A 14,478-nucleotide genomic window follows, 5' to 3' on the forward strand; every position below is an offset into this window, starting at 1 on the left:
TGGTATTCATGATGCATTTGAAAATAAATCTCCTTCAACAAGTAATTCTAAAGTAGCTAGAAAAATAGACAGATGGTTGATGAACCTAAAGAAATGGGCTGAGAAACATAGCATAAAAACTGAGTTTATCATTATACGTCCTTGTTTTTCTGTTCTGTTCCCCAGATGAAGTTGTTTGTGTGGTGTTTTCATTATATTGCACATCTTGATAAATATTAGATGGGGTTTTACTGCATCCCACAGTGCATGTAAATCCCTGGGGTCACACAGTCTCACTCTCTTCAGGAGTGAAAAGTTTCTTATTGTCACTACATATTACCCAAATTCCCAGCACTGAATGAAATGGCACAATCTGCTTTTTCCCTTAGGATTTACTAACACTCTCTGCAAAGTGCTGTAAATCTTATTAATTCACTCTGATTTGGGTAAATGTTATAGATATTCAGACACTGAACTTTGTAAAATATTTTCTTTAGTCTCATAAATGTTCCTGGCTCACAAAAGCAGAGAGATAATTTGAAGTAAACATTGCAACTTTTTGCTTAACATTGTTAGGTTGATAAATATATACTACAAAAATAAAATTTCAAAATCTATAATCTTCTAATTTCTATTCCCTCTTCTATCAAAAATTCCTAAAATTAAGCCCATACATATTATCATAATGTACATTGTATGTATACTCAATCCTCTACATTATGTTAATAAAAAAGAGAAGCCAAATTAAGCCTTTTCTGTGGTAATGTATAATGTTAAAAAAATTTCATTCATCTCTTTGACATATGTGATTTAAATGAAGAAAGAAGACTCAGAACTTGATGGATTGGTATATTTAATGGTATACAATTTAAGTAATTTTTTTATAATTTAAATAGATCTATAAAACTCTTTGGAAAAAAGCAAAATTAAAATCTTTTGATTAAAATTCAACCTATTTCTAACACTTAAGTAGGCAATTATTTAAAGGCTATTGAGAATTATATACACATTTCTAAAACAAAAAGTAACCATGGACACTGAAATATTTCTAGTGAGCACATGTGAAAATACTTATTAGAAAGAAAAGAGAAGCAAGTGGAAATATATCATTTGACGTAATGTACCAAACTTTTTCCAGAGAAGTATTCTTACTTAACAATTAGATGTCAAAAAAATGCACAATTCTAACCTGAGTTTGGTCATGGCAGAATTGTGTTGACTTGCCAGATGTTTCCACATCTGTGATACATCTGTTTAAACAGAACTATGAGAGATGATGCAAAGAATAGACTCCAGTAAAATGTGAATTTTTTTATAGATGTGACATATCCTAATTTGTTTAAAATTCTTAATTCCATGTTCTTCTGATAAGGCATAATAATGCTCTTTTAAAAACAAAAATATGTCACTTATTGCAAACTTAATAATAAGTATTTTTTAAGATATATACATTAATGAATTGAATGAAGCAAATTCTGCTAGAATTCCATATGTTAATTTTTCTCCTGGTTTGCTAGTTACATACAGTCCCATTTTATTGTATACATTGTAATATCATAGGATGAGGCAGATAGTGTATAAAAGAGTATAGCAAAGTAGACTTACACTGGAAATCTCTGTGAATATCCACTTCTACAAAACTTCATTTCTCCTTTGAAAATTGTTGTAAATCCTCTTTCTAGTAAAATTTAAAAATAAAAAAAAGAAAAAAGGAAAGTGAAAAGAAAAATAAAAAGTGGGTGTACATAAACTTAACCATACTTATTATGTCATGAAGTAATTTACTTCCTAATATACAAACTTTAAATAAATAGCTTATGAATCTTAAGCATCTAAGTCTTTTTTTTTTTTTTTTTTGGTCCATTTAGGGATGCACTCATGGCATATGGAGGTTCCAGCTAGGGGCTGAATTGGAGCTGTAGTTGATGGCCTATGCCACAGATACAGCAACCTGGGATCTGAGCCGTATCTGTGACCTATACCACAGCTCATGGCAACATCAGATCCTTAACCCACTGGGCAAGGCCAGGGGTCAAACACTCATCCTCATGGATACTAGTCAGGTTTGTTAACCACTGAGCCATGATGGGAACTCCGTATCTAAGTCTTATCCAGCCAGCAATTATGAAACTATTATCTCTCATTTATTAATCAAAAAAATTGTTTTAAGGCTCTAGAATCTAGGTACACAAAACTTAGTAAAATGAGACACCATTTGAATCTTTACTTTGTTTTCTTCTGGAAATATGCCAGAAATTTGTTTCACATCCATCTTTCAATCATTATTTTCTTTTCTAGATGCTCCATGAAGATTGTGATAAAAAATTAACAATTTAGTCAGTTAGTTAACCCATTGGTTCATGTTTAGAATGTACTATTTTGCATCCTTATCATCATGCCTTATCTTTAAAGAAGATAGCTTTAATTTTCACTTCTAGTAGTAGTGACAATATATTTGGGGATATTTTTCCAAGATAAACTGGCATAAAATATGATTATATATTATTAAATCATGAAAGTAATATGTTTTATTCTCCCTATCTTCTTTAATGTTATATTTATTCAAGAAATATGTTTTGGCTGAAAGTATTCCTAACTAGTATGTGGTGATCACAATATAACTATATTCTCTTGATTAGCATTAGCATTTGATGAGATAAATTGCTTGGAACTAACATTACTATTAAGGCAGGTGTAGTCACTTCCTTTTTTTAAGATAAATCTCCTGCATTTTTCTCCAATTTATAATTTACATGGTAGCAATTCTATGAACTTTAATAGTGAATTCCTGTAATGACCTAAGAAATCTCACTTCCAGACTCATGGCTTTGTGCCCAATTTCAAATTACTGTTTTCATAATAGCTCTTGGGAATAACTTCTTTTAAAACTTTAATAATTATTCTTTGATGATTTCAATGGTTCTCTTTTCTTGTTATTGCTTTAGTTCTTTTGCTTCCAGACAGCTTGGGGAATTCAGTATTCTTTGGAGCCTCCTATTTCTGTGAATTTAAGTGTTTATTTATTTTCTCTTAACCTATTTACAAAGGTTATCTGTGCATTTTCCTTTAATTCTTCTTTAGGTCACTCAATTTATCTGTTTGCTACAGTTTTGTAACAAAGAAGAACAAACCTGACTCCATATTGGATCTTTTCTTTTAGCTCTAATCTTTGTGCACTGTTTCCTCTGCTTAGTCATGCTAGCTCTGTATCTTTGTAAAAGAGTGTTGCCTATAATCTGAAATATACATAATAGCTCTTTCTCAATGCCATGCCTAGTGGGCTTTACCTTTAAATGTATAATACTTTTCCACTCAGAACAGAAATTTAGAGTTGTCTTATTGGAGGATTATAGGAACATTGTGACCAGATCTACATGGGTAACCTATAAGAACAGGGATTATAACACCAAGAACTTTGCAACAATGAGCCATACCCTCCTTCATTTTAGTATAAAAGAAACCTGAATTCTAACTTAGGTAAGGTGGTTCTTTAGAACACTCACTAGTCTACCATCTTCTTGGTCTGCTGGCTTTCCAAATAAAATTGCTATTTCTTGCCCCAGTACCAGTGATTTGTTGGCCTGTTCTGCAGAGAGCAGTAAGAGTTTGGACACTGTAACTGTCCTTAATTATATTATTTTGGTTAATGAATTTTCCCTGTTGTCTGTTCTACTTATTAATTATTTGACCATAGCCAATTGAAAGGGCTGGGTGTAGACATTAGAACTGAGCCAGGCCCTGTGGGGATCCTGAGCAAAAAAGCCTTTCTGCATTCCCCGTTTCTTGTTTCTAGGAAATGGGCCTTATTCAGCTTCCATGGCATTCCTTGGGCTCTAAGGGGTAGGCCCAGACAATTGCTGATCAGGGAAGGGAGGGAATGCAAAGATAAGGGAGGAATAGTAAAGCAACAATAGTATAGACTTGGGGCAGTATCCTGGTTCCCTCTCAAGGGATACACATAATGATGTAAACATATTATACACCTAAGAGAAAAGCTATATTCCTTATGCTTCTCTTATACATGAATACTTTAAAACTGAACAGCTTGGAGCCCTTCCTTGTATTTCTTCCTCATTTGATTGCACCTAAACACCTGAAAACTAAATATTAGGTACCCTGAGCACAATTGCCTGGGAGTTAAAGATTATTAGCACATGATGTTTTTCAGGAACTTTCCTAGTTTGTTCAAATCTCTGATCAATATGCCTTTTTGAAAGTACTCTTATTCTAGGGAATAATCCTGACCACCACCAGGATCGGATCACACCTGGATCTCCTGACACCAGCTTTGATAACTAAGATTTCCCCAAAGAAAGTAGAATGTATGTCTTTCCCAGCTGTGATTCTTATTTGAAAACTTTTTCTCCTTTTGTATTATGAAACTCTCTGCCAACTGTTCCCTAAAGGGGGCCACAGTCTTTAAGGCATTAACCTGCTATGGTTTCCTTTGCCTGGCAAAGCTAATTTTTCTACTTCACCCAAAATTCTGTCTCTGCATTTCTATTTGGTACCAATGGACATAGGCTGAGTTTTGGTAACTGTATGAAAGTTTTTTACTTTCATATATAAAGTTTAAAAATAAAAAAATTAAACATTACCTTTAGTAACTGGAATCCAGGGAGCATATAGAATAATTGTAGATGTGTTTTGTTTTCAGAAAATTTCATGGAGTTTAATATGAACAATCTGTAACTCCATGCTTGGAATTAAAAGTATTAAAGGAAAAAGGAAAGCCAAAGTCTTTAAAATGGGCAAATTATATATATATATATTATATATATATATATATATATAATATATATATTTCAAAGAAATGATTAAAGGACATAATTTCTGGTTATTAGGCAATAAATAATAAATAAGCATGTTTTAGAGATACTCTGAGTGAGCTGGGGTTTCACACTGAATTAAGATAAAGGAAAGATATTTGACTTAATTATGGAAAATTGACTGTTGGTTGAGGAGCTATATCTTTATATGTAGTAATTTGTTCTGACATATGTTTCAACCTCAGAGAAAGTCTTACTCCCTTTTAGGAAACCTTAGAAAACTTGCCAAATAAATAAATTAGGTACACTGTATGAAACTGAGGTGAAAAGGTCATTTTATTTGAGAAACTAATAATTAAATGTTTTAAAATAAGGAGAAGTCCTATTTTTATGACAAGTGATAAGGTAGGAGAATGACATTTTGGCAATGTGTGGATAGGAGTATAGTCAATGTTCTTATGTAGCTTACAGTCAAGTGAGGAAGAAAATATCTTTAAAAAATAATAAATAATCTAACTTATATGTGGAATCTAAAAAATAATACTAATTAGTCTATATGCAAACAGAAACAGATTCACAGACATAGAAAAAAATTATGGTTACCAAAGCAGAAAGGAAGGAGGCAGGGATAAATTAGGAGTAGGGTCTTAACATATACAACTGACTATTACATAAAATAGATAAGCAACAAGGATTTACTGTATAACACAGGAAACTATATTAAATTTCTTATATAGCGTATTTGTGAAAAAATCTGAAAAAACATATAACTGAGGTACTTTGCTGTACACCTGAAAACTAACACAATATTGAAAATAAACTACATGTCAATAAAACAATAATTTCACAAAATATTGCAAAATTGAAATAATAAAAAATACTATATTGGATATATACCATTTTGCAAGCTCTGCAAGGGCAAAGATCATTTTTCTGATTCATTATCCTATCTCTACCACCCAGTTCAGTGCTTGGAGGATTTTTTTGTATGTTGCGTTATTTGGTCACAGTGCACTAAAAAAAGATACCAATGCTTATTAATTTATTTATATTCAACCATATTGGGGAAAAAGGAAAAAGAAACCAAACATTAAGGCTAAAGTGAAATTGTACATAATTTTCAAAAGCACTATACAAAGATAGCCACCTTCCTGTACATGGGCCTGAAAATTGGTTTTAATATTTCTATTGGTTAATAAAGCTGGGGAACTCAATCAGCTGTTTAATTTTAAATACCATAAGATGAAAACAAAATAATAATTCAGAGGTTAAAAATACAAAAAAATACCTAATACATGAAAAGGATATATGCAAAAATGACACTCAGTAACATGGTGAGCATTTTCATCCAAGACTAAGTTCTTTGTGCAAACAAGCAACTAGGTTGAATTTAATCATGAAAAAAGAAACAGATGTAGCAAAAAAAAACATAAAAATGATATATAAAAGGTAAAAATAAATGGTATATTATAAACTGGGGAAAATTTAAGATATACTTGAAAACAAAGTGATAAAACAACTGTTGGAAGATAGTTATCCATGGGTATTTCTTCCCATCTTCAGAGCTTTTGAGCTGCTTCTAAGTCACAGAAAAGGGAATGTTTTAATTCCCTTAAGAAACTCCCAAAATCCTAGATAAAACAGGTAAAATGTTTAAATATTCATATGCATTTTCTAATATCACTGATCTTGATACCAAAACCATGTTAAACAGATGCTAATTAGTAGGAGATAAAAACCAGTACTACAAATGATAATATATTAAATTAAATTTAATTGAATATTAATAATCTACCATGACTAAAAAGAATTTGTCTCCAAATCAATTCAGTGGAGATTCAAATTAACAGTCTAGCAATAAAACTTATAGCAACAGGTCAAATAAGGCAAACTTATAGTAATCATAATTTATGGTGAAATCTTTAGAAAATTTTAGAAAATAAGAATGAGAAAATTAACACAAAAATGAATATCTGTTTCAAAAAGTAGACACTTGTTTGAAAAAAATACTTTTTTTATTTGCTAAAAAAAAAAATAACAGGAAACTACAGCTCATGAGTTTCTTCTTTTTTTCTTTTTATAGCCACACCTGCAGTATATGGAAGTTCCTGGGTGAAGGGCCACATCAGAGCTGTAGCTGGGGCCTACTCCACAGCCACAGCAACAATGGATACAAGCCTCATTTGTGACCTACACGGCATTTGTGGTGACATCAGATCCTTAACCTTCTGAGTGAGGCCAAGGATCAAACCTGCATCCTCACAGAGATGCCAGGTCCTTAACCCACTGAGGCACAATGGGAACTTAGTTTTCTGTTTGTGTGTTTGTTTGAGTTTCTTAATGTATGTTTAATCAAGATTCTATTTGAACAAAACAGTTCCATATTAAAATATTATATGATTTAGAAATGCAGTTTATATATTCTTTTCTTAAGAATATGGTGTTGAGTGAGACAAAAGCTGAAATCAAAATTATCCTGGAGCACAGTCACAATGTGTTATCAGTTTAGAATATTTTTAAAAAACAGAAAAAAATTGTCAAAATGTTTTTCTTTGTCTTTTTTTACTTTATCTCTCTGACAAAATGATGAGATTCTCTCTGGCTGGGTTCTTGTTCAGAAGTGATAATTATTTTCCTTTATACTTTTATTCAAACTTTTATATTTGGCCAAAAAAAAATGACAAGATAAGAGAACAGCTTGTGCTTAGTATGGGACAAATGAGTAGGACTGAATTATACTGAGAAAAGCCTTCTCTTTGTTTTCCCTGAGGCATATCTGTACCAGGGTGAGGAAATGATAAAATGACCACTTACAAGTTTTTGGATGCTGTTGTTTGAAATTAATTCTACTTATCAGATGTGAACTTTAGCTACAAGAAATCAAAACTTTCTGTAAATGCTAAATATAACAGATTTTCTGGCATTGTGTGAATCTTGTCATAATACATGCAGAGAACTGCATTACATTTCAAAGAGCTCTTTTAGTACAATCCAAAAAATGTATTATCAACTACATAAATAAGTAATTTAAGAAAAATTATATCAGTTTCCCTGTTCTCTAATATATTTGTTGACTTTGATATAAATTCTAACATGTTTAATAGTTTGTCAACTTTAAAATAAAATCATTGCTTTCAATACTATCCTTTGGGGACTATTTAAATTTGCAGAGATTAAATTTCCAGTATTCAGAAAGTCCATGCAGCATTTTACCATTGCAATTGCTTGCCAGTGTTAGAATAACTATAGCTGATCTATCATTAACTACATATTTGTTGAATATTTTGCCAAAAGTATATGCTTATTAATAGGATAGATACTTAAAATAATGATGACTGATATTTATTATGATGTGGAAATTTCACCACTTCACTTTACATTAGTGCAGTTGATCCTCAAACTGTTTATAAGATACATTATATTATTATTTTATAAATGAGAAAACTGAGGTTTAGAAGGTGTAGTGGTCACAGAGGGACTTGTGGAAATGTTAGGTTTCCAGGGTTGTGTACACAGTCACTATGCTGTACTGTGTGTAAGAATAGGACATAGTTCTGCTCAGAGGGCTACAGACCTTGTATATCATGGAAGCAAAGAATTACATTAGAGAATAAGAAGTATTATTAAAATGGTAAATAGAAAGGGGTTTTTCTACTATAAAACCATTGAGGAAGCCTAATTATTATGGATAACTATTACAAATCACATGAATCCTTTATACTTACACAAAGAATGTTATCTAAATTTTAAAAATGTGCCTCAAAAACTTAAATTGCATTTTTAAAAAGATTTATGGTGAGATTTTCATCTCTTCTAAGAAGTGATTAAATTAGTCACCAAAGATTTTTTTTTTAAGTACATTTTTAAAAATCTTAAAAGCCTTTAAATGGTCAGACAGTTGTAAGAAATCACTAAACTAGTCCTAGGGTATAAATGGGAATTCAAAGATATAAGCGAAGAAAAAAATTACTCTTCCCATAAAATATTGCCTGATATGAAAACACTAGATTTTTATTTTTACCATTTTAAAAAGTGAGTGGGTCAAAATATCTAAACCAAGTATTCACAAAAGGTAAGGAGTAAAATAGGAAGTTCTCCCACTATAAACTGTGGATCCAAAATCTGGTACCTGAGGATGAGCTTGGATAAGAAACAGACAAGTTTTCACATGGATCGAAATACCTATGTAGGGGGTTACTTTACTTGTCTTAAAGTTGTTCTGGAAGAATGCAACACAAACCCTTCCCTAAGGAAGTTGCCTTCACTCTAGCTGTCAATTTAATTTTAAAGCAATTCATACAGGCCAATATCTATTAAAAATATTCAATTATAAACGTATAATTTATAACTAGGAGAAATATAAACAATATAAACAGGCCAGCAAAGATTTCATATATTGAAATCAGGCATAGACTATAAAACCACTTCATTTTATATGTTTAAAGATATGGAACACTTGAAAATACCAATAGAAAACAGAAAATACAAAAAGTGGCATAGGAAATGTGGCAAAGAATGAATACAACTTCTAAAATTTAAAAAAATAAATAAACAAAGTAAAAACTCAATGAACAGGTTCAAAGGCAGATAAGCAAACAGCTAAATTAATAAATTATTGAATTATCAAATAAATTGAAATAATACAGAATTCAGCATGAGGAAAAAATAGACAATTCAGGTTATATTTTAGACAATATAGATGGAATAAAAAGGACAAACATATCTTTAATTAAAGTTCCAGAGGCAGGAGAGGTTTAATGATTCAGAAGAAATATTTGAAGAGGTAGTGGCTGAGAATTTTCCACAATCGATGAAAGACCTTATTTCACAAGTTTAAGAAGTCCAACAAAGAGCTACTATTGTGACTCAGCAGTAACAAACCTGACTAGCATCCATGAGAATGTCAGTCTGATAACTGGCCTCACTCAGTGAGCTAAGAATCTGGCATTGCTGTGAGCTGGGGTTTGAGTCACAGATACTGCTTGGATCTGGCATTGCTGTGGCTATGGTGTAGGCTGGCAGGTGCAGCTGCAATTCAAGCCCTAGCCCGGGAAGATCCATATGCTGTGGGGCTGCAAGTGTGGCCCTAAAAAAAAAAAAAAAAATCCAACAAAACTCAGATGTATATAAAAAAATCCAAACCTAAACATTTATAGTTTCATAGTTGTGAAAAAAAAAAGATAATCTCTAAAGAATTCTGAGGAATAATATAAATTCTCATTAAAGGAGTTACAGTTAGTGTTGTAACTGATCTTCCACCACCAGGGAGGGGAGGGTTTCTTCTGATAGCTTGGAGGAAGAATTAATTCCATGCCTCTCTCCTAAATTTTAAGGGTTTGCTGGCAAACTTTGCTGGTACCTGGTTTATGGATGCATCATCTGACCATCTTACCTTCTCTGCACATGTCATTTTCTGTTCTTGTGTGTCTGTCTCCAAACATTGCCTTTTATAAGGACACTATTGGATTAGTGGCCCAGCCTATGCCACATAAAGAGGGGCATCATGACAAAATTGGTTCTATCTCAGGGACTCACAATGTATAAAGAATGGAAAATTAACATATCAAGAAATTGGAGTTCCGGTCTTGCCTCAAAGTTTAACGAATGCGACTAGGAACCATGGGTTGCAGATTCGATCCCTGGCTGTGCTCAGTGGGTTAAGGATCTGGCTTTGCCATGAGCTGTGGTGTAAGTCGCAGACGTGGCTCGGATCTGGTGTTGCTGTGGCTCAGGTGTAGGCCAGCGGCTACAGCTCTGATTGGACCCTTAGCCTGGTAATCTCCATATTGCACAGAAGCAGCCCTAGTAAAGGCAAAAAGACAAAAAAAAAGAGAAATAGATGTTTTTTGCGTATATATAAACATATATATATATATATATATATATATATATATATATATAAATACACACTCACACACCCCAAATACAAACACCAAAATAACTTAGAGGGCTATACATAAAGAAAAAGTGATAACTTTAGAATGTATTATAAATAAATAATTGTATGATTTCAGAACAAGGGAAGATTTCATAGACATGGTGTAAGAAATAATAGACAAAATGAAAAATACTGATACATTAAAATTTCCTCAAGTTTCCGTAAAGAGTAAAAACACACATCATACAATGGAAGAATATATTGGCAACATGTCTTACCAAAAAGAGACATAGTCATGTATGTAAAATCTACTAAAGGAATAGGGCTCAAAGGGCAAAAAAATGGCAAAATACTAAAGCAGACTAAAATAGATATTCTGAAAAAAAAGCATTTAAACATATGTACTTAATCGTTTCTACATATATTCAAAAGTGAAAGGCACAATGAAATAAAGAGAAATGAAAGAAGTTATGGAAAATAATGAACAGTGTATCTCCACTGTAAAAGCACCAGAAATAAAACCTTATGTAGAAGAGTATCGACTTGCTTTTGTTCCTTTATTATACAACTTATTGATCAGACGGAGAAAAGATGCAATATGATTGGAATAATGTTAAGTAGTGGCATTATAACTGGCCTCATCACTATATTCTTTTCAAATAATGTTATTTTCATTGGTTCATTTTCAAATACACTGCCTTTTTATACTTTATACAATTCTTCAGCTGTTCATGTATGGATTAAACATATGTTTCTATTCTTAAATTCCCTCTTCATATTGGATAATCATTGAGGACATCTTGATACAGCTTCCTTTAGTGGTAAATATGCATTCTGATGTCCATAATATGACATTAAAAACATTGCTGCAATTAGTAACCATTTTATAAATATAAATGTTGTTGTGAACTAATGTTTTTGTCTCCACAAAGTTTATATGTTGAAGCTTTAACTCCCAATATGATGATATTTAGAAATATGGCCTTTGAGAAGTCATTATGTTTAGAGGAAGTGCAGTCCCAAGATAGGTTTCCTGACCTTATGCAAAGAGGAAGAGGCTGGAGCTGGCCCTCTCTCCAACATTTGAGGATACATGGAGAAGTGGCCGCCTGCCAGCCAAGAGAAGACACTTCACCAAAAGTCCAATCAGGTGACATCCTGATCTTGGACTTTCCAGTTTCCAGAACTGTCAAAAAATAATGTGTGTGGTTAATCCATCCAGTCTTGTATTTTGTTATTTAAAAAAAAAAGTTCCCAAATCTAAAATCCTTTCTTTGAGTCTCTATAGGATCTGTCTTCCCACTGATTAAATTTTTCTTCTGACGTCAAATTAGTAAGTTCATTTATATTCCTTATATTGCTGCCTTCTTACACAGAAACATTTGTTTTTGTACTATAAATGTATACTACTAATTGATTTAATATAATTTATTATTTTTACATGTTTCACACCCCTTCCAGATAGAACTATTCTAATTAATGATACAAATGTGTTATTCTGGCATAAAATAGTTTTTAATTGGTTAAATGCTAGAGAAAGCACAAAGATGTTAGAACAAAACTTTGTGTTCACTATAATTTAATGATTGTTTTCTCTTAAAAAATAAAACACATAATATTAGGAAAATAAATGTTTTAATGATAAAGTATATTTTGGTTTCACTTTATTTTAAAATAACTTGTGAGAAGTAACTTATTGTGTGCCTCTCAAAATGAGAACTCAAAACGTATTTGAGTAATAGTAACTTTTCCATATTGTAAATGTTCTGAGAACTCTGTTCTAGCAGAGGCTACACAAAAGTGTACAGTCTACACAAAGTGAAAGGTTAGAAGGCAAAAGTGGACCTGAATCATAAACTCTGCATGATAAGGTTGAATAACTGCATGATAAGTTTTATGATACCAAATTTATTGATTAAAATAAAGACCATCATTTCAGATTCTGCCTCTCTTTTTCTCTCCTGCCTCTACCCCCCAATATGACTATTTACCACATACTTCCACTATCAAATATATTCAATCTTTGTAGGAAAAAAAAAACTAATAAAATGATGTAAGGCATTTTGCTGACATTGAATGAAATCAAACTCTTTGTGAAAAAAATACATTCCAAGATTATAATGAAAAATGCTTAGGTAGATAGAAAACAAATTTGTTTCTTTCTGTGACTGATTTTTAGTATTTAAAAATAATGGGTAGTTTATTCCTCTTTTTTAAAGCATGGGCTGCCATTAGTTAAAAAAAAAAATCCTTGTATGTATCAGCAAGATAACATTATTAGGCATTCTCTTTTTTTCCCCCACACTATTTATTTTAAATGATATCATACTTCTATAATGTATGATGTAAAAAAGACATATCTCTTGGCACAAATAGAACATTTGTTGGCTAGAGAATTGAACATTTTTTGGCTATCCCATTATATTCTGTTTTCATATTATTAGCTAACCACACAGCTAAAAACTCAGGCAAAGCCACCACACAAGAGGAACCCCAGGCTTGATAAATATAACCAGCTGCCCAAACCACTAGTTCTTTTCTTTTCTTGGCCCTGAGCCTTCACTGGAAATGTATCATTTCTGAAAGATTATTCCTACATACTCAAATATATTCAAAGGAATAGCTCCCTTTATAAAATATATATTACAATTAAGACTCAAAAATTCATACAAAGCAAAGAAAATCCAATCTCCATTTCCAAGATGACTGTATAAAAATATTAAATATGATAGAAATGAGGGGCATTGCATTTCTCATTCCTTGAGTTTATAACAATATAAAATACTTTCTTTTTTCCTCTTTCTATAATCAGGCTTAATATTTCTTAATTTTTTTCTATAAGAGTTTCTTTCTCATTCTATCTTTGTTTTTTATTTTTATAAATGCTGTTTCCAGACCACTATCCCACAAGTGTGTACACTCACACACACACACGTTTATGTTCTTACATATGTTTACAATGGGTCTTTTATTAGGGCATCTATTTAGTGTTCCAGGTCATACAGCCGTTCTTGTAGCTTTCTCTATTTAATTCTGAGAATCCTTAGGGAATTTATTCCAAGTACTCATAAATACCTCTTAAAGTATTCCTAGGTCTATGCAGTTATAAAACTCTATGAAGGAGCTTAAATAATACCAGCAATAATCTCCATTGCTTAGCATAGACACTAACACATATAATACCACTCAATCATGTGCATAAATTGAATGAACCTGATATCTGGAGCCGACCGTTTTCAGCTTCTCTTTTGAAGTAACAGTTTTAACAGCTCCAGCCATTCTTCTGGAGCTCAGGTCCACAGGCCTGAGGTAGGTGAAATATTTTGCAAAAATTTTATTGGAAATAAACAGAGAAACATCGAGAAACTTTCCTAAAAATTTTCAATCAACAGACTTTATTTTATTTTACATAATAATTTGATATAAATAACATACATGGAACTATTACCCATATTACTGATCTTATCTAATTTTAGAGGCTGGATTAGCAGAAACAGAAAATGAAGATATGAACCACATAAGCCATTACTAGAGAAACCCTGGTGAACACTGAGCTAATTCACATGGTAGAATTTTTTTCAACTTTACCATTTTTATAAAGTTAACATAATATAAGGAAAGACTCTCTAGTAAGACGTTCCCCATTGGACTTTCAATGCTGAAATCAAATTTATTATTATTTAATTTCTCATGAAATGTTTACAACCATTTTAGTCTATCAAGTATCATAGACGTTTTGTTTATCCCCATATAGTAAGTTCCTAACACGTAGTGGCTACTCTGTAAATACGTTTGAGTGAATCAATGAAGGCAAAAGGGCTGTTCTGCAACTAACTGCAGTTTGGCCTAGAA

General features: G+C 31.9%; 1 protein-coding gene across 1 annotated transcript in view; it reads right to left on the bottom strand.

Moving 5' to 3' along the window:
- Window positions 1-13,812: 13,812 nt before the first annotated feature.
- Window positions 13,813-14,478, bottom strand: part of CNBD1 (cyclic nucleotide binding domain containing 1) — a 560,677-nt gene continuing 560,011 nt past the window's right edge. Inside the window, exon 11 of the mRNA XM_047782853.1 lies at window positions 13,813-13,997. Coding sequence (XP_047638809.1) covers window positions 13,813-13,997 — 185 coding nt within the window. The remainder of the gene's footprint in view (window positions 13,998-14,478) is intronic.

This window comes from Phacochoerus africanus, chromosome 6, assembly GCF_016906955.1.
Source record: "Phacochoerus africanus isolate WHEZ1 chromosome 6, ROS_Pafr_v1, whole genome shotgun sequence".
NCBI classification, from domain to species: Eukaryota; Metazoa; Chordata; class Mammalia; order Artiodactyla; family Suidae; genus Phacochoerus; species Phacochoerus africanus.